General features: G+C 42.5%; 1 protein-coding gene across 1 annotated transcript in view; it reads right to left on the reverse strand.

The window, feature by feature from the left end:
• Positions 1-4,577: 4,577 nt before the first annotated feature.
• Positions 4,578-25,554, reverse strand: part of RHOJ (ras homolog family member J) — a 56,234-nt gene continuing 35,257 nt past the window's right edge. The window contains exons 2-5 of the mRNA XM_062630746.1: positions 14,088-14,146; positions 8,592-8,756; positions 7,120-7,215; positions 4,578-5,947 (exon numbers count right to left, since the gene is read on the reverse strand). Coding sequence (XP_062486730.1) covers positions 5,801-5,947; positions 7,120-7,215; positions 8,592-8,756; positions 14,088-14,146 — 467 coding nt within the window. The 3' untranslated portion in view covers positions 4,578-5,800. The remainder of the gene's footprint in view (positions 5,948-7,119; positions 7,216-8,591; positions 8,757-14,087; positions 14,147-25,554) is intronic.

Raw genomic sequence — 25,554 nt, forward strand, 5'->3', positions numbered from 1 at the left:
ACAGAATCTTTGAAAGTCCCACCCTAAAATTATAGTTAGGAGAAGCAGCCAAACACTGCATTACAGTCTGCACATTCTCAGAGGGGGTGGGAATCATGTTCAAAGTTATTTCTGTTAACATATTTTCAAAGGTAAAGAGATTTTTCACCATTGACAGCAATTCATATGATTTTTGGTTGTTGCTCTGTGATAGAAGGGTTTGTGAGCTCATTTTTCTCTGACAATGAGGTTCTGACTCTTTTTGCTGTTCTACTGGGGTTCCTGGAACTGCCCAGGAAATATAGATTCTTGTTCACATGTTTCTGACAGCTTTAACTGAAACAAAGAAAAGAGTATTTGAGGATTTTTTCATCCTAATTGTGAGCATCCCTTAACATTTAAAATGAAATTTAAATTTTAGGATCAAACTGACTAATTGCAGCTCCAGGCCCTGATTTTGCATCTCTCCCCCAAAGCAGAAGTGCAGATGCCATTCTATTGCACTCTTTGCATCTAATTGGTTTTGTCTCACTTCCTGATTCAAAAATACTTCTATTCATATTTTTGTTTTGATAAGTGAAGACAGCTGAGATCACAAGCCACTACCAAAAAGAGTGGAGGCTTTTTCCTGCTTTCAGAGGGCCTTTATTCACTAAGAGTAAAATAACATTTATAGTAGAGATTCATTTTCAGTTTTACAAATGTCAAATGTGTCAACCATCAAAGGTCAAATGTGTCTAGAAGTTATCTGACATAGTTTGCTCCATGCTCACATCCTGTCACAACAGATGCTCCCCCCGTCCTAGAAAGTTGTGAACCAAGAAAATGTTCTGTGATTTCCGGATTTGCTTTCTTATGTAGGATAAAACACATTACAAACCCTCTTCAGGGAGAAGGAAAATTTAGGGAGAAAGGCATGTGCAGGCAGATTCCTGCATGCAACCTGTTTACTGAACGAATGGTCTCTGGGCCAACATGAGCATATGTTGATTGCTTTGCTGGAGAAGAAAAATGTGCTTCTAAACAAACCTGACTTGGTTGATGCCACTGCAATTTATTTTTAATCCAGATAAAGTTTCAGTATGGTGAATCAAGAGGTATTTACTATGCCACGTGGGGGAAAAAAACTACAGAAAAGGTGATGGACCATAAGTAAGCTATGGAAAAAGACGGGATTAGAGGGGCTTTTGTAAGGACATGGCAGCTTGAGTGGTGAAGTTACATCTGCTAGACTTATACCTGGTTGAACAAATGCTCCTAGATGGATCTGCATGGGGTTCTCCCCGTTTTTTTTTTGTGGAAGTATTTGTGGTACCTCATTCATATCATGCTGGAACTGGTTGCTCCAGTTCCACTGGCTTGTTGTTTTAGCAGTGCTCTGAAGGGCAGAGGCATCTGTAGGTTGCTTTAATGTGATAACAACTCTGTAATGTCTGGAGATCTCTCTCTAATACCTGGTATCTCCATTATATCCTTGCAAGAGTTTGCGTGAAAACCCCTTGGGAACTCTGAAACTACGGTTTCAGGTTAACAGTTCCTGGTAGAACATTAAGGTTTCAGATGAGGACAAAGGAGTTGGATTTTACAGGATCTAGCAGATCCAGTAAGTGCTTTTGAAATGATAGCAGACTATTATCACAGGCAAGTCTGTCAAGAAAGGTTTTGACATTGGCTGCGTGAAGAGGACTTTGTCAAACAGGTTGCAGGGATGGCTTATTGTGGGGAGTGAAGGCGGTAAGCTTTGCATGAAAAGCAGTCTGGGAATCAGCTCTGAGGCCTTGATGCTTAACAAGCCCTGGGGTGATAAGTTGGAATGTTGAAAGACAGGAAAGGTAAACAAGCAAGCTTGGGGGATAGGCCAGGATGTTGCTGTGGCGGAGGAGCTCTGCATGCTGAAGCAACTGAAACACCCCAATCTGGTGAACCTGCTGGAAGTGTTCAGGAGGAAGCGCAGGCTGCATCTGGTCTTCAAATACTGTGACCACACAGTTCTCCATGAGCTGGAAAAAGTCTGAACACTGGGCAGTAACCTAAGCCATGTTAGATGAAAAGAGCAAGGTCTACTCTAGTCAAAATTAAAATCTTCATGCCATAGGAAGTCCAGTTCTAACTGAACTGAATTTTTCCTCCTGAACACTTCCATCATGTTCACCAGATTGGGGCGTTTCAATTGTTTCAGCATGTGAATCTCCCCGCCACAACAACATCCCGGCCTATCCCCCAAGGCTTGCTTGTTTACCTTTCTTGTCTTTCAACATTCCAACTCATCAAGGCCTCAGAGCTCATTCCCAGACTTTTTCATGCAAATCTTACCGCCTTCACTCCCCACAGTTTATAGCCTCTATGACTCTCCTAAGAGTGCTCCTTTGAAGGTGAAATTGGGGTTTGGTTTCTAGCTCATCTTACACTGAGCAAGCCTATCTCCTTTCACCTGGCAATCATTTATTGATTTTCTTTTCTTGTTACTAATGGTGCTTGAAAATAACTTGAAGTTTATATCTGCTGCCTTATGCCTGTGCTTGCACTGTGTCTGGTGTTGTGATATTTCTGAAAATAAGCTTTGCTGCCTCTTCATGCACCATCTGTTGGCTTTTAGAAAAGGTATTAGGTAGGACTTGCCAGAGAGTCAATGAGTCTCCTTCCATCTGCCTACAATCCCTTTTTAAAAGCTATTGGCCTGTGCTATTCCTGCCTCCCCAAAATAATAAGCATAAGAGGGCAGATCCTTGAGTAAGGATCAACATTGCATGGGTAAGTGTATCTACATAATCTAATACAGCAATAATGTTTATGGGGTCTGAATTAACCATAGCTATTTTAAAAATATTTATTTTAAAAACTATAGTTTCAAACAGAGTTGCAATGATTTGGGCAGGGTGCTGTGGTTTAATACATTAGGACAGTACCATTTTAGCTTCTACATCACCGTGTGTTTTTAAATTGGTTTTCCTTGAGCCACTGCAGTTACATTAATGCTACAAATTCCTATTTGTTTTTTTATTGTATATTCATATCCCATGCCATCCTATTAGTATTAACAGACACCCCTGATATTTGGTGGCAAACAAAAATATCATTTGATTATTTGTGGCTTTCTCTGGGTATGCTGGGAATGCTAGATTGCACTTTTCCAGTGTGCTCATTATTTTATGATAAGCTCAGCTGTCAGTCTGGATTTCTATTTCCTATGTATTTTGTAAAGCTCTAAGAGTTTCTGGCAGCTCCAACCTGAATGTTTGCATTGTGCTTCAGCTAAAACAGACTTCACTTACTTTAACCAGAGACTTGTATATAGGCTAGCGCTCTACAGCAACCTACATGAGCTAAAACAAAGTAATCATCCCATTTTATTTCCACTGAAGTAAATGGCTGCACAACAAAGCTCCAATTTTCTCTGAAATCTGTTGAAAGGTTTTTCTTTTTGTTTCAGTGGACTTCTAGTTATGTTGTAACACAACAAACATTACCTAAATATTTATAGATTGAATCCACTCCTAATTTTCCACATACTCCCCTACTATCTCTTTACACATTATAGTTCAGCTGATTGCCAGTCTCCCAGCCATGCAAATACTCACTGCTCTGCCTGGGGATGGCAACACAGCCTCTGCGGCATGACATGAACTCCTTCACCAGGCTTCAGCACTGTCCTCACTCTGAGCTGTGCTTTGTCAGCCAGTTCATTTGAAGCAAATGTCTGGGACATAATAAAACAAAATGTAAAACAGGAGCAAAGAATGACAGCAGTGAGGAAATCTTTCTTTTGTCTGTCTTTGATTTAGCATAATGTTGTTTTCATCCATGCTTGTGTGCTGCAAGAAGGAGATGGTGAGTGAAAGTTGGCTGGGTAATGGCAACAATGCGCTTGCCTTGAATTTGATCACTTTGGTCAGAGAAAACCGTTGATTTCTACCTGGAAACATCTCTGGGTGTCAGAGGTGGTTTCTGTAGGTGTCCATGGTAAAGTGAATTTGTGCTAAAGGAGCTTGGATTCATAATCCTTGATGGCTGCAGGACTGGGCACTGCATCATGCCTGTTCCCTTCTCTGTGGCAAGGATGCAGTTCCTACAGTTCTGCTGAAGTCACTAATTGCTCCAAGTAACAGTGAGTCTATAATTCACCACTAATCACACGAGTTCTTCTGGTTGCATGCGTGTGCTCAGCCATGCTACTGTGCTTCTGAGGAGGAGTGGACCGGCAGTCCCCTGGAGTGGGGTGTGGGGGAATGCCCCAAGGCTAGGAAGGTGCACTGCTGTTACTTGCTTACTGCTACAGCACTCCTGAAACTACAGGCATTGCCTTTGCAAGAAGTTACATCAGAGGTTTTCAAATCTGCATTTGCTGGCGCTGTGGTTTTCTGCTTGGGGAATGGAATACGTAACAAGACAGTCTCATGGTATTGCCAGGGTACCTGAAGGCAGATGCAAGTAACAAGACTTCCGTCAAGCTCACTTCTGAGCGTCTGTGTTGCTGCGGTATGTACAGCCTCCCTGGAGAGGCTTTATTGAAAAGGCACACTTTCTTCAACAGCAAAGAGAGCTAACAGGCAGCTTCCCTTCCCTTAAGGTCTGGACATCCCATCTCTGTGCTGTCAGCTGTGACTTTTGTGAAAGTTCCCTCCTGCTGACTGCAGCCGGGCTGCAACTTAAACAGCACCCACAGTAATGAAGATGGAAAAATGGGAGCAAAGAAGGAAGTAATGAATGGGGGGAAGAAGGCTACAATAAATCAACATGTTTACATCTCAACTTTGATAGGTTTTTTTACATGAGATACTCCATTAAAAGAAAAAAAAATCTTAAGGCATTTGGATCACCTTAAAGCACTTGAAGTCAGCATGACCTTTGGCATTTTGGCTTTTGCTGTTCTTGTCTGCTGGGTGAGATGTAGAAACCCAGCTGATCTATAAGGTAAATTTTCAGTTGCCATGGCAATGTGTCTCATTCGTGTTCTCAGTTTGGAAGGGAGATGGTTCCATGCTGCTATTTCATGTCCAGGGCTATATTCTTTGGTGGTAGACTTTCTTTGTTTCAGTACATTAATGCTACAACTCTGTTCTTCCTTTCCCAGCTTATGGAAACATGGCTCAGCCTGAACATTCCCCTGTAAAAATACAGTTATTTGCATTTTTTTTTGTTATAAGAACATTCCTTAAGTCTGGAGGTAAATGTTGATCCATTTTGATTGCTTGGGTGCAGCAACATTCTGATGCTGTGAGGTTTCACCATTAAGTGAAAACAAATTGGAATCGCTCCACTTTTGCTTCCATGCGATTTGAACAAACTAAAGCATATCCTGAACTAGTGGGTCTTATAAAAGAAAAGTAGTTAAAAAGTACACCCTACCTATAGTGTATATCTTACATATTAGATTTCTACAGATCATGTGCTTTCAGTCAATTCAGATTCAATCCCTAAGTACTGCAAATTCCTAATTTTGATTGATTCTTGCTTAAGGCCAGAAATGGAGTTTCTCTTGTTTCTTTCACCACCTTTAGAACTTTTTTTCCACATGCCACCTTCACCTTATTCCTAAATTGAAGAGTCAAGCAGGAGCAGGCACCCTGGTTTCTGTTGGCTCAGTGCAGTCTGCAGTGGTGGGAGCAGGCTGCGTACAGCTCTGGAGGGTTAGGAAAGCACATAGACATGAGTTGGCCTAGTGTGATTCAACTTGGAGGTTTCACAGAACAGAGGGCTCCTATATTTGGGTAAAGAAAGACCCCTTTCTGGTCATGTTCTGCATTTCAGTTTCATGTGACCTTCATTGCCTTTCTAACCTTTGTTTCAATTGAACTCATCTCTCTTTTCTTTCCAAGTGACTTCACACAAGGATGCAGCACCTATGGCACTTTGCACAATGCTTCTTCTTCTTCTTGGGATGGAAAATGGTCAGGATTGCCTCATCGAAGACAGTCTTAAGGCCTTTCTGTGTGAGGGCTGAGCACTCCAGATAACATTGTGCTCCAATCTGAAAGAGAGCAGAGAAAATGTGTGTACCCGCTGCTGGGAGAGACAGAGTGACCCTGTTCCATCATCCATTTACGTTCATATGTGTCTTGCCACAAAGGGAAGCCCAGACCTTTAGAAAGGGGGTCGTATAATTGCTCTATTTTGTATCCGTCTGCCTGTGGGATTAAGGAACAAGCTCAGGTGTTCATCCTGAGGGATGAACATCAACATCACTATCTCACCACAGGGTGTTAATGTGCAGCAGGATTTCTCTGCATGACCCTCCAGAGAGAGGGGAGATGCACCCATGTCTGAGTGCTGGACCAGGAGCTTGGCCTCCCATCTGTGCAGTTGGGGAGGGTTTCAAGGAAATGCTGGGTTGTTAGCTGAACCCCTTCATACACTTGGCTCTTCTCCCCTGACCTGTCGCTCTTCTGTTCTGCCTCCTGCAATATCAGGGAGCTGTTCCCTGGGGAAAGGCTTCTATCTGGTTTCTGGGAATTGCGAACCATTGTCTTGAGATGGGAGTCTCCTGGAGTGCTGGTATGACACAAGCACACAGAGTGGCCTGGGAAAGCAGACTCAATTTATTCAGCAACCTTGTTCCTTATTCAGCTTACTCTGCTAGTGGATGCCCTTGCTGGCCTTTGTGGGCCAGAGCCTGTAAGAGCAACAGCAGTGTATAAGGTGGAAAAGGCTGGGGTCTAAATGCCTGTATTTCAGGGATTGAGAAGGGTTTTTAATCCCCCTACCTTCCCTGTGAAAAGGTGTAATAGCACACACACCTTGAGAGCTCTTTCTCTGCTGCTTGGAATGCAGTGGCTAAGTGAGAATCAAGCTGTCTGTGCTTTGTAAGGGGTAGGGAAAAGTTTGGCAAGAAGTGACCACAGGAAGGGGTTTGCCGCACACACATCCTGCCTGAAGCCTGAGCAAGAAACTTGACTTAGGTAGAGTAGGCAGTAAAATCTGTTTTGCTGCCCCTTTGCCACTGCTATACCTTGTTGCTTTGCTTAGAGCTCAACTGAGTATCACAACAGAACAGCAGGCTCAGAACACATCCTGTGTCTGGATCCAGCCTATTTGAACAGAGGCTTTAATCTCTGGCTGCCCCAGAGGAGTTCACCTTTAACAAAAAAACCCATCAAAAGCTGTAATCAGTTGTTATCATGGGAGCCCAGAAAAAGCTGTTACCTCCTTTGCTAGCTTCACTCCATGCTCGTAGGTGAGTGGTTTCTCCTTCATGTAAAGCAGCCGAGCCAAAGTTTTGGGATCATCCCGAAGATCGATCTAGTTAGAAAATACACAAACCCTGAGCTTAGAACTGCCTTGCTCTAATGCTTGAGACAGATACTCGTAGCTTTACAAACTCACAGTCATATCCTTGCATAAGGGCTTCTGTCATAATCTCAGATGATACTTTGGAAATGAACTCACATGTTTATGGGTTATTTTATTTTGTTTTTTTTTTTTTAAATTTAGTTTTTATTTTATTTTATATTTTATTTTTTTTTTATTTTATTTTAATTTTTATTTTATTTTATTTTTTCTGTTTAATGTGAATTAGTTCTTATTGGCAAGCTATTTGGCCACAGCTCAGATAGCTGCAGTACAGTCAAGATGCAGTTCTCAGTGGCTCTCACAAGGCATCTTGAAAAACATTGGTGGAAGTCTGAGACACACTGGAAGAGGAGCCTGCTCTTGCACTGCATCACCCTAAAAACATCCTAACAGGCCAGACAGACACAGCTCAGTCTGACTGACTTGAAACAAAATACTTTATTTCCATGGAAAACTGAAAGTGAAGCATTCTGGCATTTCAAACCCATCCATTTTCAGAGAGTGTGATCCAAAGGGCAATACTTTTATTTCAAAATAGGTGATTTAGATATTACTCCAGTGTGGAAAACAAAGCCAGTGTTAGAACAACTGGACTTTCCTATGGCATGAAGATTTTCATTTTGACTAGAGTTTGTTCTTTTTATCTAACTTGGCTTAGGCTACTGTCCAGTGTTCAGACGTTTTCCAGATGGTCATATCCCTACTTTTCTCAGTCTCTAGCCACTCTGTGTCCTGGAGGCAAACTCATATTTAAGGCTTTTAAAAATTTTATTTATTTTTATTGATGATAGATTTATAGATTTTAAAGCTAAAATAAAGTGATTTGATCATTTTGTCCAACATCCACAATAACACAAGCAGGACAGTGAGTCACTAATTGCAGTGTTGATATCAAAACTTGAAGGGAGGCTATTTCCTTCCCATGTCTCTAAGTAAGTCATTTGGATAATTAGTCCCATTCTTAAAAGTTAGTTTGAAGTTTAGCTTCTGCTTCTAACCACAAACTCTGATGTTTTTTTTTCTCCTCACTAAAGGCCTGTCAGAAACCTTTTCTCCATATAGACATTTATGCCTTGTTGCCACATTTATAAATATTTGAATAAACATGAATGAGTTTCGCCTCTTGTGACTAGTATGGGACATCTGCATGTTGGTTTCCATTTTAGTCCCTGAGTTTTCCTCTTATCTGGCTGCTTTTCACATCAGAAGTTAAATAGGAAACCTTTCCACAAAGCTCAGCCTCTAGCCACCCCCTGGGGTGGAGTAGGAATCACCTCACTCTGAAGACCCCTGAGATGGCTGGCAGCTCTCCAGAGAAGGATTACCTGTGTTCCTATGAGGACGTAAGGCACGTTGGGCATGCAGACTTTCAGCTCGGGCACCCACTCCTCCTGGACGTTGTGATACGAGGCGGGGTTCACCACCGAGAAGCAGATCAAGAAGACGTCGGTGTTAGGGTAGGACAGGGGTCTCAGCTGGTTGTAGTCCTCCTGCAGGGGAAAAATAGCATGTGTGTTATGGGCTGGGGGCTAAATGCATATGGGAGCATCATGTTGGGTTTTGATGAACTGCTCAACACCGCCCCTCCGTGCTCATGCACATTTACAACCTCTGAGTAGCTGCTGAGGGCAAAATCACCCCTTGGGGGCCAGGGGCACCTGTTTTTGTCAGCACCTTTACCCGAAAAAGCTAACACATTTTGTTTGTATGTCCATTATCTGTGGTGATGGTGGCTTAGAGGGTAATGCTAAACAGCATCCATCACTGCTGGAATAACAAAAATTGATCTCGAGGCTGTGTGTACAAGCCTCAGCCCTTTGGCACTGTGATATCATCCTGGGAATTATCATTTCACTGTCACCACTAGATAACATTTGCTGATAGCACACATCACTAGGGTTTTTTCTGTTAATATTATGGGCTTTCTATTCCCCAGTAGGCATTACAGACATGACCATACACAACAAATGGTGTCTCTGGGCTATTTGATGCCATTGCAGTCATGTTACAGTATGCAGCAATGTGTCAGTCAGCAGAAGACACTCATCTTGAAAACACAAAGCAGATCAAATCCAGCCTGCAGTGGCTGGGTAAATCACTGATGGTGATTCAGTGTTTCCACAGGCCCTGGACTGAGGAAAAAGAGATGGTTTCTCTATGGGCTAGGTGTGAAAAGGGTGAATTTTCAAACAGCTCAAAGCACAGCTGTGTCATGTTGTGAGCTGGCTTTGACAGCTAAGTTTCAAGGAAGAATTTGGTTCTGTTTTCAGGCTTGAGATGTTGAAAGTGAGCAGAGGTTTTGCAAATCAGGTGAAAGTAATAGACTGATTCTGTCTGATAGTGAGAGCACATGTAGCTGTGTCTGGAGGGTTCTTTTCAATGAAACCTGTTAGAAAATGTCAGTGCAATGAAACAGATGCTGCTGTTCTGAAGACTTTTTCTGAGAGGAGTCCAGAATTAAAAAAATGGGAAAAGAACACAAAGTTAGAGTGTAGGGAACAACAATATATGTTGCTGTCAAGCCTGATTGAGACCTAGGTCTTTAGTTTATAGTTTTTGCATTCTGGGCAAGCCTCTAAACTCTACAATATGGTTTCTTTTAGTTACAACTGTATGCAAATTGAACTGGTGCAGCTTTGTTTTGCAGATACTGAAACAGTTAACAGCTCAATGAGAAAGAAAAACCAAAAAAGTATCCAGGTGCTCAAACTTGAAAACATTTATTTGAGGTAGGGAAAACCCACATTAGGGGCAGGAGCAATGCGAGCTGCTGCTTGTCAGGCAGGAGAAACTGATGCAGGACTTTATCACTGTGTGCCCAGATTAGATGGTGCTTTAATTCAGCCTTGCTTCTGTCTTGCTTTAATTGCATCAGCAAATGAGAGGGCTTTAATTATGAGTTGAGACTGGTAAATCTTCTTGCCAAAGTCTTTTGTTCACTGAGTATGTAGTGATAACATGGCCCAGGCTACTTCTGTACCAACACTAGTTGCAGAAAAACACTAATGGATTATGTAAAAACAGTCTGCTCCGACTGTTTCTAAACAAAAACCTTAATAATTTATTCTGAAAGGAAGTATGAGGCAAATTTAGCTCTGTACCATTAAAAAGAAGTTTAAAGAAACATCTTGAACCACAAACAAAATGTTTTGCTTTGTCTAACTGAATGTTCATTTTTCCAAGCCCACCTCACCAGGAAAACGATCAGTCACAGCCTCCGGCCCCTCAACCATAGCATTTGGGGTAAAGCCAGAGGACTCGTCAACTGACCTATGTCCTTCCAGCCTCAGAACTGGAAGAATGATTTACAAGACAAAAGAAGGTGTCTGGACGTATCAGCTTCCAAGAAAGGTGGATTCTCCATGTTCAGGGAACAGTAGGGAAAAAAACCCTCAGACATGTTTGTGGGAACATCAGCAATACAGGCCATGAAGAAACAAAGTTGGTGGGAGGAGATTTGTACAAGGCGCTGGAGATGACACCCAGCTTCCAGCAGATGAGTTAATAGAGGCAAAGTGGATGTCAAGATGATGGGATCAGTGGAGCAATTGCATTATGGAGACAGATGAATTTCATAGGGATGCTGTGGGTTAGGAAGACCTGGCGTGATTATGGGGCATTATTTTAACCCAGATCTTAAAATCTGAAATTAAGTATGTTTATATCACAGTCTACATGGGCTGATATTAGGTGCTTGGCAAAGGTATTTCCTGTGCCTCAATTGGTGCAAATCGCCTTCCTAAAAGAGCCACGCGGTGGCAGCAAGCCCTCGAGGAATCATGATTTAGGATTTTTGTTGGAAAGCAATTGGCTAACTATCACCAGTTTCAATATTCCAGGCGTGCATATTTAGAGGGGCTGGAACTTACTGTACCATTTCAATTACAAACTAAAATCTCCAGGTGCTGCCTGGCAGCGACAGCTACAGGAGAGCGCATTTAATTTTATTTGGCTTGCTCCTTTGTAGCCCCTAAAAAATAGTTTTTCAGGAGGAGCGTTCCTGATTTGTATTAGCAGCACAGAACATCATATAAACTATAAGGAGGGACAGTCATGCATCACATAGCAGAGGTCTCATCTCCCATCAGGGCACATGGGGCTTGCATGGATGTGTTAAAGCACAAGCACAAATGTGGTGGAGAAGAATTGATCTGGGCTTCTCTACATGCCTGTGTCTCTGGACTGGCAGGAGCCTCCAAACTGCATCAGACAAGGATTCAATTGGATCCAAGGATCCAATCGCTGTACCTGCTCTCCAGGAGAAGGCTATAAAACCTTTCAATGGACCATTATGAGATATGGTGCATCAGGATCATTTCTCATTGAGAGATGGTTGAAGTCAAGCAAATGAATAGTGTAGAAAAGGGACTGGACTCTGTCTGGGTATGGGACATAACCGGAGGTGCTTCAGGCAGTGGTGTTTGGGAATGGACCTGAGTCCTCATGGGCTTGGGCTGTAGATGATTATTAATTTGTTTCATGCTCTATTTTGCTGCCAGCTCCAGACCTTGGCCTTGCTGAATTACCTGACTGTGACTTGCCAGAGCTGAGACACATAGACTGGTGGTGTTCCCTCCCCACTCTGTCGCTGCCATCAGCCTTGCAGTATTGAGGCCCAGAAAGTACAGTGAACTTTGCTTTATTTACGTTGCTGCCGTGCTGGTCTCACACAGGCTCCCTGCCATGTCAGCCTGTTAAAGCACTCCACACCTGAGTCCTGTCTGGGGTAAAACAGACCACTGTTTTCTTCCTCCTAGAACTGTTTGTGCCAGGGATGCAGAAAACCAGATACTCCACATCTGGGGTCTCTGCCAGCTCTCCATTCAGGCTGACAAAGGGTCCTGCTGCAGGAGTATATTTTCCAATTGTTATTTCATTAGCATATGTTTTATAGCATTGTAATGTCAAATGCTATTTTTGGCTATGACTTCACACTGATGCCTTTTGCAAAGCCACATGACACAAGGAGGAGGGAGGAAACAACCCAGATGATCTGTTGTTATAGCTTGAGCATGTGGGAAGCATCATCCCTTCAGCCTCCATGGAGATAGAATCTGGTCGTCAAGAAGTGATTCATGTTCTGAGTTTTAACTAGATGGCCACGTCCTCTGGACCAGGGTCTGAAAGGGAAATGAGCCTGATGCATTAGAAGTGGTTCTTGGGGGCAGATGGTGTTCTGGCTAGTTTGAAGCAGGAGATGGCAAAATGCCTGTGGATGGCGGGGGGAAGTTTGTCGCAGATTAGTGTTTCTTCTGCCTATAGAGGACAAATAAGAGGGTGTGTCACTGAGGAAAAGGGTGGCAGGTGGAACTGTCAGTCCAGTGGGAAAAAAGTAGAAATATTAAGGCTGACTGAGAACTGAATATAAGACTACGTCTCATTTGGAAAGGCTTGCCATGCTGCTGGATCATGACAGACACTCCAGGCTCTGCGTTTATGAGTGCAGAATACAAAATTGAATATGGCATAGGTGATTTGCATCATATTGTGGATCTAGTTTTGAATCAACTGTTTCCATCATGTGAATAGAAAGGATGGGTGGATGGTAAGTGACACCAAGCTAGCTATGAAGTGACCACTGCTGCCTACACACATGGAATAAAAGGAATAAAAAAAAAAAAAAGTGATACTCAAAGCATAAAAACCCCAGTCCTGCTGAGTGCAGGTTTTTCTGGAAGTGACAGTTTGTCCTGATGGGGTTTTTGACCTCTGCATCCTGCTGCAAAGTATTTTCTGTAGTACGTGGCCTTCTGAGACAGGAGGGTCTCCTTCTGCATTGTTTATGCATTTCATAGCAGTCAGTTATGGCCAAAAAAAGCACAGCCAAGAACTGAAGAAGTGCTCCTGAAAACAAAGCTCCGCAACCAGGGCTCCTGGGTCCCAGGGTGTGAAGCAGGCTCCCAGATCTGCTTTCCTCTCCTGGTGCCTCCAGTTCCAGCTGTGACCGGAGGAGCTGGCGGGTGTGGGTTCCAACCTTCCCAGGCTGGGACGAGCTGGGACCTGGGACCTACTCCCTCAATTCTCTGTAGGTGATTTTCTGCAAGGTTTCTGTGCAGGCTGTGGTTGTTTCTTTACTCTGTCAGTTGCTAGCATTTGGAGATAGGAGAGGAAAGTTTCACCATGAAAATATGTTGCTCCCTGTACCCTCTTCTGCCCTTCTACTAGCAGAGCAAGGTGGTGAGAAACGCTCTCTTCCTCTCCAGGGGGATGAAATGAGCCCACAGACCAGAGTCATTCTGCAAACCTTTAGCGCAAGCGCGCTGTATCAGACTGTGGACAGTGAAAACAGTGAAAAAATTATATATCTAATGTAATGTAATGGACACCCTTGTCCTTGAAGGAAGATGTTGGGATGGATGCCAATCTGGCTGGGTCAAAAAAGTCCATAGGTGGTGTCCAATAGGATGGTACTGTATTGTATTAGGTTTCTGAGCTTGGAAACGGGAATTCTCTGTATCTTCAATGCCACCATGTGGTAAATGTAAGAAAACATTGACTATATATGAAAGGTCATATTTGCAGTAAAAGTTGGATATATAGGAGGCTGACCAGCCTAATCAGGCTTTAGTTTTCTTTGCTTAGACAAAATTCAGTCTTAGGAATGAGTGCATTTGTGTGTGTTTTATTGCTGAACTAGAACGAAAGCTCAGTGTATAAAACAGAAAGGAGAAAGTCAGCAGTTCAGCCATTGTAACTCACAACTTTTTGTTAGTATTTGTAAAAAACCCCAAACAGAAACAGCATGAACAACAAATGCTAGTATATGGTAATAACAAACAAACATGGGAAAGGAAAATGATAAATGTTTTGCACTAATTTACCTGCCCTGCAGTGTCATAAAGTCCCAGCAAGTGTTGTTGTCCTCCCACAGTCACAGTTACTGCAAGAGAGAGACAAGAGATGTTTATGCACAAGCCAGTGGCCTCATTTTCCTGTGTTTTAATCATAAAATGCCAATAGCCCCTTGTGCTAGGCACATTAGCACGTGTCTTACAGTGTGCATACTAAACCAAGCACATCTATTCAACCCAAATTGAAGGCAATCTGAAGTCATAATAAAAGCAAATCCTTTATGCCAATCTCTTATTTCTCTACAGAAACCCAAGAGCAATGAGCTGCACACACTGCTACTATCAGGCACCCAGACTGGGGGACTTTTGCTTGTCTCTGCAGCCACCAGCTGAGCTCCATGAAGTGCTAGGACCTGAAAACACAGAATTCCTACCTCCTCACCATGAGCACTAGGGTAGGTTTGTCACAGATCATTGAGAGGGGTTTATGGTGGTTTTATTTATTCCAGTCTGTGCAGTGATGAAGGATTCAGCAGCCGTTGATGTTTGGTGGGTCTCAGTAGAGATATGCTGCCTCTTTGGGCAAGCTGTCCTGTGTCATGCAACTGCAGGGAAAGCGGCAGCACTTAACGTGGGGCTCTGTGGTGAATGCTTCAAAGGGCAAGGAGGAAGAGGAGGACCAATATTTTCAGGAATCTTGGGGGCAGATTCTGTTGCAAATGAAGGAAAACATGGCTTTGTTTATTGATCACACTCAGCATGTCTATGCCTTTCCTAGAATTCACTTTGAACTTTGGTTTGAGCCCATTGGCATTGATGAAAATGTTTTCTCATTACCTTTGGATGAACCCCACTATTACAGTTATTTTGTGTAAAGGATATGATCTGTGTTAGCAACTTTTAGTTAACCAGTTAATCTGCTTAAATCATTACTACTCAGCTGGAAAGAAAGGGGGAAAGGGGGCAACCCATTAGTCAACAGGAAGATTTATACATTCACCAGGAAGGTTGCTCATAATAATGGTATTCTTGCAGCCCATGGACTATTGCTTTTTGTAAGAGTGAAGGCAAACAGCTGTAATGAACATAGAGCTACGGCTGGAGTAGGGGAGGGTTAAGACTGGTGCTTACTGGCTGATCACAACCTGCAATTAATGAGAGCTGGGAAAGATTAATAGAGGAGGCTTGAAAACATCACACAGGTTCTTGCTGATTTTTTCATAAGGTGGTGAGGCTTTTGTGGGAGAAAAGCACTACAGTTCATGGAAGTTAATAGCTCCTGCACCGGGGAGCAGCATTCTGCTTGAAATCTCTTAGACCTGAAGTCTCTGTCAGTGTGGCTGGACAGACTGATTATTCAGCAGCTTCTCTTGCTTGCAAAGCAACATAGAAATTTTGCTAGCATATAAACAGAACAAAATTGACATCCTGAAAGTACAGAGGCTCAGCAAGGACCAGACTTGCTGATGAGAGCAGGATGGGCTGCACTCACCCACTGCTGGGACTGCCTTGTGATGTGATGGGGCAAGAGGAGATGGGAAAGGGGCTGAGAGCACTCATCCTGCTCCTCATTTCAGGAGGTAGCTTGTACACAGTGCCGCTCCTAGGGAAACTCAAAACAGGGCTAGCTGTTCAGCATGGATGTCCATGGATGGACAGGGAAGCCCAGGAGAGAATTACCACGGTGGGGACATAGGTACCAACTCAGACAGGAGACAGTCCAGATGCCCCAACACCTTCCTTCAACCTGACTTTACTCTGCTTGAGGACCAACTGTTGGAAGTTATACCCTTCAGCTGAAGGCAGTTTTCCAGCTGTAGTGTGTTTGCCATGCAAAGTGGGATGCTCATAGGACAGCTGTGTGGCCATGGGGTGCATGGAGGTGCAGGTGATCTAAAGTGTCTGACAAATATGAAGAGACATTCGCCATATGTCAGTACTGACACAGTTATGCAGCTCTGCCTCTCATGCTGGCTAACCCTGAGCACAGGCAAACTGATCTGGGTCCTCCTTACAAAGATGAGCTCAGGTCTTCGGAGTTTTACAGACTTAAAAGTCAAATTGAAGTTTACTCTGTCCAGGCTTGGATTGCTGTGAAGCTTTCCTGGCCCATCTCTTGGTGGCATCTGACTTACAGAGCTACACTGGCAAAAAGCCCTGATGCAGATACAAATTGCTGTCTTGTTCCAGTAGTTCATAGGGTTTGGAGATAAGTTGTTTGCATAGAGGTCCAATCTGTCTCTGGTGCACTATGCTTTGCCAGAAGGATATGCTGCAAGAGCTCCTAAACTATTATCTGAGCTCTGTGGTCCATGAAGTCATGATGGATATTTTGCAACAGGTCTGTGGAGCCACACACTGGACAGTTACTGATTTTGAAGTTCAGTTTGGCTCTTGGTGACCTCTGGGAAATGCTGAGGGGGAGTAAAGAGGTTGTTGGTGTTGTACCATTACTCTTCACAAAAACAAGGGCTAAGAAAGGCAGGTTTTTTGATAAATATACTGAGTCTACCTATCTCGCACATCACATTTTAATTCTCCCTATAGCATCCTGCCACAGGCCCTGCAGTGAATTTCTGTGTGGTACCAGTCATATCTTTTTTCTTTTTCATTTTCTTGCTTTCTCTTTTTTCTCTTTTCTTTTTCTTTCACTTTCTCTTCCCGCCCATCAACCTTTATATTTTCTTTCTTATTGTCAATGATTCTAATCTGTTTCATCATCAGAAAATATCCTTCATGTCCACATCACCTCCCTAAGTTTACAGCTACCATCCCAGCAAAACTATCTTGTTGGCTAAACTTCAGCAACAGGCAAACTGCTGTCTTTGGATTCCTAACTCTGAAGCAGTGGGGAACAAATGGCTCACACTGACATTCCAAATAATCACTGGCTCTTGAAACAGCAATGTCTAGATTAATATATTGGTGCTGAAACTTCCACTACTTTCCTGCAAGCAAAACAGATGTCAATTTAGATGTTTTTTGCCTGTGAGAACATCATGGTACTTTTATACTGAGAATTTATCGGTCCTTCTCTGTTGGGCTAAAGGCTGTTCAGTGTGTCCTCTTGGTAGGTCATACTTATGAGCAGAGATTGCTCTGCTAGATTTGTAGGCCTTACTCTTGGCTTTATCCCAGTTTACTTTTATTTACTCTGTTACCATCTTTTCCTGTTCTCTCTGTGGCCAGCCCAATGGGGAGCCAAAGAAGAATTCCATTCCAGTCATAGGGGTAATGCAGGCTTCTTTACAGGCTTGCGAACTCAGCTTTATGGACAGTCTTGGAGTAACAAGATAAATATGAACTCTCCTTGCCATTTACTGGCTATATTAATGTATTGATTACTCACTGAAATGGTATGGCCTTTAACACTGAGCACAGTGGGGACTGCAATAAAGCATGGCTGAATGCTTGCACAGTCCTGGTTCTCATTTGGCTCCAGTCTGGGTTGCAGCAGATGATGCGACAGGGCAGATGTTTTTCCTCCTTTCACTGGGTGATTTTAACCAAGTGCAGGATGTGTAGAACACTGCTTCTAAAATATTGCTTAGATCAAAAATTAGCTGGGTATTGCTTGCTCAAGTTTGAGTAACTATTTTGGGTCACCTCCAGGGCTTTGTCACAGGTCTGTGTGCCTGGAGGTTTTGCTAACAGTCTTCAACAGAGGCCTCTGAAACATGCTATCTCACTTGGAGGCCACAGCAGAACGGCAAGGTGTTAGATGGAGTTATTGGGTGGGCTGGATCTGGTGTGTGGACCATCAACTGGTCTGAACTGGGAGCCTTTTTTTTTTAATAAGTAGTTAGTTTGTGTTCCTGGGGACAATGCAACAGTTTTTGTTGGTGTTCTTGTTGCCTGGGTTACCCCAGATCCACCTATCAATGGTCACTTGTTGCCAAACTCTTCCCCTGCTGTGTTTCATTTGCTCACAGCAAAGTCCTGATGACTTTGTGGGACTGAACTGAATGCATGGAAGAGCCCTTCAGCCGCACAACAGCAACGTTCATTGTCTGCATTGACAGAAAGGGTACATAAATTATCTACTGCCCTCCCAGAGTCTATTATGTTGATTAATAGCACAAAACCCCACATAATCCTTTGATACAACACCAAACAAGGAGCAATAGCTCTGATGCGCTTAGCTGTGGTACAAGAGAGTGGATGTGCCTATCATGGGGTATTTTTCTATGCCTGTGAAGAAAAGCTTGCAGAACTAAATGGCTAGCCGGAATATACACAATAGCTTAAGCAGTGTCTAATATGATACTGCATGCGAGAAGTCATCTATTTACTGTAGTGTTTTCCTGCCAATAAATTTAGGTCCAGCTGCTTTAGAGAAAGATGCCAGGAGCCTGACAGGGAGCAGAGATGGTAGCACCTGCCTGGCTGGGAGGATTTCTTGTAATTTTTTGGTACATTAGGCTGTGACAAGCCTCAAACTTTCACAAGGGTCTTCATCTGCCTTTTTCAGAAAGCTCAGAGCATTAAGTTTGTGCATTTCTCTGTTCACTATGATTATCTGTACCAGATGCATGTTACTGACCATAGATTAATGGGTCAGGGTTTTGTTGCTTTAAGTTGATCAAATTTTTCATTTCTAGATAGAAAGGTCTTTACATGTGTGCCTTATAGATTTCCTTTCTCTTCCAAAGGTGCTTGTTCAAGCAGGCCTCATCCAAGAAGTATCGGTACTGTTTTAAGCTCTTGGCTTCATCTTGTGCCCAGTTTCACAATGCTACTTCAAAACAAGCTCCTTTGCTCCTGCATGTATTTATTGAGTGAAGCTCTACACGAAATTGTAACTAGATCTGATCAATGTCCTAAATACACATCAGATACTGAGGAGGGAGGATAGCAATGAGAAACAAAATAAGCTATATTTTTGTCTTCAGTATACACATGCACACACACATTTTAGATAAAAATAAACAGATGTATGTATATTTCAGTTTTTTAGTTGAACAAAATTTTCAGTTGTAAGGTAAAATATTTGGCTTTAACTTGGGGCACCCCAATTTTGCCCAGGACATTTGGAAAAGGGAAAGATTCAAAATCACAAAGGAACATAGACGTTATTGGCAAAATAATAGGTGAACGTCTCCATATTCAGTGGCAAGGACTGGAACCACAGTCAGCTTGTAGGACTAGAGCACCTCACAGGCAGGCGAGAACTGAATCTCCTTCTCCTCAGTTCTCGTGGCAAATAAACTGATATGCCTTCTTCCTTGTGAATATGCTCTAAAACTGCCACAGCACCAACCTATGAAATCAGCACATTTACACCAATGCCAGAGCCATTTATTCCCAGTTTCCTCTGTGTTCTTTACCAAAATTATTGTCAAGTAATTCAAATAAAGAATTAATCCAAATAAAATGGTCAGGTATCTAAGTAACTGAACTGAAATTACATATCACAGGCTTTAAGAAGCAACATCTTTGAATAGTCCGCAGAAAGCCAAAGTAAATGTGGAAAGTGAATTCTTGCAGCACCTTCTAAGTGTTTCAGGTGCATTTATTAATCCTATTTTGAGCTGTACCTGTGTTTAGAGATATCTTTCTTTTACTGATTCAGGGGTAGGGCTGCCAGGGATTAATATTTCACATGCTGCTTTAGCTTTGGTTGTGTCAGTGTCTGGAAAGCTTTATTTTAGCAAAGGAGCTTGTTTTGAAGTTGCATTGTGAAACTGGGCACAAGATGAAGCCAAGAGCTTAAAACAGTATCGATACTTCTTGGGTGAGGCCTGCATGAACAAGCACCTTTGGAAGAGAAAGGAAATCTATAAGGCACACATGTCTTCAGGAGATGTTACATTGCAGCAGCTGGAACTGGGAACACTGGGTATCTGCAAATGAAAGCCCTGGGGATGCTACAGTCTGGCAGCCATCAAAGGAAGCCAGTCAAGAAAAGAGTAAGACCTTATAATGGCATTAATGACATTTCCTAATCATTCAGGCCAGCAATGACAATCAACTCAGCTGAGCTCTAATGACTGCTTACGACTTTATCTAGAAGGTGTTGCAAAAAAATACGCTGCAGCATCTTTTCCTTCGAAATATTCCTTTTGCTTTGACTGAATGCAGTGCTACGACATTTTGTGGCAAACACACCCAGTGCAGATAACAGCTAGTGTTACAGGACCCTTGGCTCACTCAGGGTCTGCCGGTGCCCTGTGACTCAGGACTGGGCTATTCTTCACTTCCACTTGTAAGGGTCATCTCCAGGTAACTGAGTCACACGTTGCTCATGGCAAGTTCCCTCATTTCCTCCTTCATGGCAAACAAGGTCTGATTACAGCCAAATTGATTTTCTACTTCAGACTTATCATGCAGCTTCACTATATTCTTTCTGAAAGGAAAATCAAAACCATGCTATTTTGCCCTGAAGTTGGCCTAAATAGGACACTTTAGATGTAAATTATATTAGATGCTTTTAATTGCTTCTGTAATCATCTACCACTAGCTTGTACAGGCCTCTGAGACAGCATTTTTCAAAAGAAGGGTTCTGAGTGAACCTCACCATTTTCTGTCACCTCATCAATGGATGAGGTCTATGTTCTGCTGAGCAAATACTTTTGCCTATCTGATATTTACAATGTCTGAAAAATATTTCCAGTCTGCTCCCTGCAGTGGGAGGACAGAAAGGCCTCCAGGGCTGGGATTCAACTGATTTCACTCAGTATAGCTCTTGGTCTAATGAGGTGGTGAGCAATTCGCTGCTTTGTCTTCAGGCCACAGTCATTTAGTGATTTTAAAGCCAGATAAGATTCATAGCATCATTTATTCTGCTCTAAATAGCTTATTTAGTGTCTTCCTACAAGGCATATTTTCTTGTTCTTATATCATTCCTGTAGCCCCTTTCCAAATTCTTTTTCAAGCAGCCAGTACGACTAGGCAGTGTGGTCTAGCAATGGTTTCATTAACAGTCTAGCCAGAGGTAACATGACTTTCCTATTTCTACCTGTCACCCCTCAGTGGCTGATCTAAAACTTGCATTGGTTGATTATCCTTGTTATTTAGTGAGTCTTGCAGTACTTTATGATTTTTTTTTTAAGGCCAAAGTCAAGTCATTCTTGGCTTTTGTGTTTGTAAGCCTTTTTATTACATTCTTTTTAACTCCGTGGTTGTATGGGAAATCTGGAGACTGTAACTCAAATGCCCACTCAAGGCATTTCACAAAGGGGGAGGAAAACAGTTGTGCACATGCAATGCTTTTATGGTATGGAAGTTAATGCTAAAGACCTTTGGAAGTCTGAGATTGACTATGCAGAAACAAGGTTTTCAGGTACTTCTGGAAGCATCAGAAAAGCAATATCTAAACACTTTTCAGTATTTTCTTTCCAAGCATCTCTCCACTGCCTCGAGGGATTGCTTTTCACCTTGGACTAATTTCTTGCACATGGCACGGGGCATCCTGTTCTCCCCTCCCCTCTGCCTTGTCCTTATGGGTTTGAGGATTCCAGTGGAATTGGTGGGAAATTGCCCAACCCAGACTCACACTGGAGTTTCACTGGGGAAGCAGGCTGACACCAAATGATACCTCTGTTGTCCCATTCTACAACAGGGGTAGGCTCATTTAGACAGTGTCATCCTATCGGAAGATTCATGGCTTGTACTGTGTGGCTTTTTAAAATCTTAAGAGGAAAAAGGCTGCAGATTTTCACAGCTGGGTATTTGCTATGCAGAGACAGAACACAGAAGAGATGTACCAGTCCACCAATCATTTTTATTCAAGCAGCTGATATGAAATCCTGTTAATCTTTCAAATTGCATTGAGAAGTCAGACTTCAGCATTGGCTATCTTAGATGACAAAGAACAACACAAAAGCAGTGGAGGTTGATTAGGAAGATCAAGCAGAACGAATCTGGTCCAGAAATGGATGAAATAAAGTGGAAATTCCCAAAGCATTCAGAAGCAGCACAACATTAAAACATAAGCCAGCTTTTTCCCAGTCTGGGACATTACTTATTTATAGACAGCATGAATGAGGTTGATTTATTGGAATCATTGACCTCATTGTTTGTAAAATCAGCACTGGAGGATTTCCCCTGCATTTCAAGGAGTTATTGCTTTGCTAATCAATCCTTGAGCAAATTCAGCTTCACTGATACCAGAGCCCAAGGAACTTTGGGATCTCTGTTTGCAAGAAAAGCTGTGCCCAGTTTCTCCAGTAGTACAGTCCTGAGGGACCTCTTGGGACCTCAGCATTGTGTAAAGCTGTGTTAAATGGAAAAGGCTAACATGATTATAGTGCCCAGGGAATTGAAGAACAATTGACATTGTGTCTAAGAGAGTGGTTTGTTAGATCTCATTTTGTCTTAAACAGAGAGCTGCGCACTGCAGCAGACTGGGAGGTGCTTCCTGCTCACTGTGCACCATCAGCTGCCCAATGAAAGGCAGTTCTGCTCCTGAGTTAGAAACTAGTAATAACTGACTAGGTAAATGAACTAAATTTGCAGGCTAATAAACTCTGATGTGTGCATTTCAATGATACTCTAATTGAGGGTCTTTTTGCTCTTTATTGAAAGTAATAGCACTAAATCCAACCAAATAGTAGACAGAGGAACAAATGTATTGAAGAATATACATAGACAGAATCTGAACATATTATTAAAAATATTATGATTGTTCCTAAACAGTGAAGAATACTAGATATCTTCCTAACCCTGATGGAGGGGAAGTGCCCTTCCTGAGACCATGTGATTGTCTGTTGCACTGAGATGGATGAAAAGAGAAAAAATTTTGGCTATGACTGCAGTATAAGCCTATACAAAAACTGGAAGGCAGCATGTAGATTTTTTCTATACTTAAGGCTCTATTGAATATTTTGAAGCTCCCATCACCATAAAGCAGTATCTAGGAATAATATCTGTATTTCTGAAGCTAGGTTTATGATGCAAGTCAATAGCAAAGGTGATAGAGCTCTGAGATTTTTAAAGAGTAACTCATAATTGGAGTAATCTTACTAGTATTTTAGCTACCTATGTTGACCTGACTCTAAAAGACCAGATACTATGTCATTTTATGTGTATTTTAATACAGATAAAGTCAGTCAAGACTCTGAATCAACTGTTTGCTGAAACCTAAACGTGAAGGATGTCTTTGGAGTCTTAAAATTGATGCTGAGATCATAGTAAACAGAACAGGGAGTGTGAATTCTACTCCAAGGAGAAACAGTGGGAATAAAGGGAGCCTTTGACTGTTTGCCTAGCTCCTCTCTCCTGTCTATGTAAGGCAAAAGACACTGCTCTAACTCAATTGAGTGCTGAGGAAAAGACTATCTCCAAAGCTATATCAAGCATCTCACTGTCAAGGGAACATGAGGCTTGGTAAATAGCATCAAAATAAATGGAAGATTAGGGGGAAAATGGACAAATTTTACCGAAATATATCCAGGCAATATACAAGGTGCTTCCCAGAGCATGGGAGGACAAGGATTTCTGTCTGGTTGGAATGAATCAAGCCAGTTTTCCACTACTCTCACTGCTTGAGGATCAAAACTAGGATTTTTTGCCTGGGAGAGCGAAAGAAAGCAGTCTGGAGAGGCAGTGCTGCCCAACAGCACTGGCTCTTTGCTGTAACAGTTTCTTCCTAAAAAAATGGTGATCTGCTTTGATCTGGGTTAGATGGCAGTGGGAACAAATACTGCTGATGGAAGGGCACAAAATCTCTGCTCTGCAGTGGACAGGTTGTCCTCACTGTGGGCTGGATCTTCAGATGATGGAGTATCACATTGACAGAGGTCCCAGGTTCTTGGTGAGAAAGAGATTTCAACAAAAGCATTTTAATCTTCAGTAGCTACACTTTTAGTGGATTGAATTCTTTGAGGATCTTGAGGCTAACAAACTGGGGAGGTTTCATTTCTGGCATTCCTGAAGAGTTCATGGCTAAGAATGGCCAAAGGCAGTCTATGCTGGCCATGAATTGCCTCACATTAATCACTGTTGGTAATTTTGGTAGGACAGACAAGGAATGAGGGGTACAGAACTAAGTTTGACCTGTCCTGGATGCTGCATCAGGGCAGGGGAGCCATGTTACCCCAGCAGTGTCAGTAGTATTACAGCTTGCAGTGCACTATGGCATAGCCTCCTGCTGCCAGATGTGATTCAGGGGAAAAATGGTTTCTCTATTTGCCAGCTTTTCTATTTTGTCTTCAAATTAAAAAAAACTAAAAAAAAAAACCCAAACCAACCCAAACAAGCAACAGATGCCAAAGCTAGAATGGAAATAAAACTTATCTATAGCATACACAGAAGGGGACAGGAGTGTGTCTTCCATAAAAACCTGGTATTAGAGGAAATACCATAGATGTGCAGGAATATAAACCAGAAAGCAGCAACTAGCTTGGCTGCTCTTTATGAAGAGCCTGAGTTCCCTATTCCTTACATTCAGGTGCCAGGCAAGCTGACCAAATCTGCCCTGAGCTATCTGCTGTATATAATGCAAAGATGTGGTTAGTGATGGGTCAAGGGGTTTTGGGGGTGCTGCATTTGGGCATAGATCTGCAGGGTGCATGTGTATGTTTATGTGTGTGCCAGGTGCTGCCCTGTGCATTTGAGCAAGGCACTTGCAGTCGGACTTGAGAGCAAAGCAGTGCTTCGGGCCTCATTCCAGGTTTATGGTACTGTAACTTAAAATAGCATCTGATCTGATCTAGCTGTGAACCACTGGGGCAGTGGCACAATTGGCACACTGAACTGAATCTAGCTGTCTTCAGTGTAATGCATTGCATGGCATGCTATGGCAAGTGCAAGAGTTCAGGAGCATTTGGTTTGCTCAAACTGCAGCACTTCCATAGCTGACATTTTACATATCACTAATCTTGTTTGGGGCAAGAGAAAGATTAAATGACATTTTGAGGCTTCTTCCAACACCAGCCTCTCTGATGCTTTGTCTACATCTTGTTTAAGTTTGACCTTAATGCTGGCTTCTCCTGTGCATTTTTCCCCTGAGAAGCATTGCCTGAAAGGGCTTGAAAACAAAGTACCTGTTCCTGAACCAAAGGAGGACCATGGCAGAAACTCTGGTTTGCATTTCCCAGAAAAAGATTTGGGCCAATTGTACTTAGCACCAGGACCAAACTTCAGCTGCTATTTACCCTGCAGCTTGCAAAGATTAGCCGAACATTTGTGCAGCGTCTCTAAACCTATATGACTTAGGAAGCAGGAATGTTAAACACCATAGACAAAAATCTTGGAAACATTTAAACTTCCTGATAAGAAAATCTGAAGTACCATAAAGGTTTTAAATGCTGTTAATGCTTTCTCTACATCCTGCTGAGAAGCCTTCAACTTTCCTTTCCAGCACAGCCCCTGCAGACAGCGAGGTGATTGTAACCTTGGAAAAGCAATAGATGCAGATGGATGAAATGCCTGGTCTTAACCCTCTGTGTGTTTGTGTGTGTGCACATGAAAGGGAGAGGCGAGTGCAAACCCGAGCATAGGATACTCTTATCCTTTACTCAAACATGATTGTGCTCATGGGAAGCAGAGAGTGATC

The sequence above is a fragment of the Pezoporus occidentalis genome, unplaced genomic scaffold (genome assembly GCF_034315485.1).
Source record: "Pezoporus occidentalis ecotype Australia unplaced genomic scaffold, CSIRO_AGI_Poc_V1 ctg36, whole genome shotgun sequence".
Classification (NCBI taxonomy): Eukaryota; Metazoa; Chordata; class Aves; order Psittaciformes; family Psittacidae; genus Pezoporus; species Pezoporus occidentalis.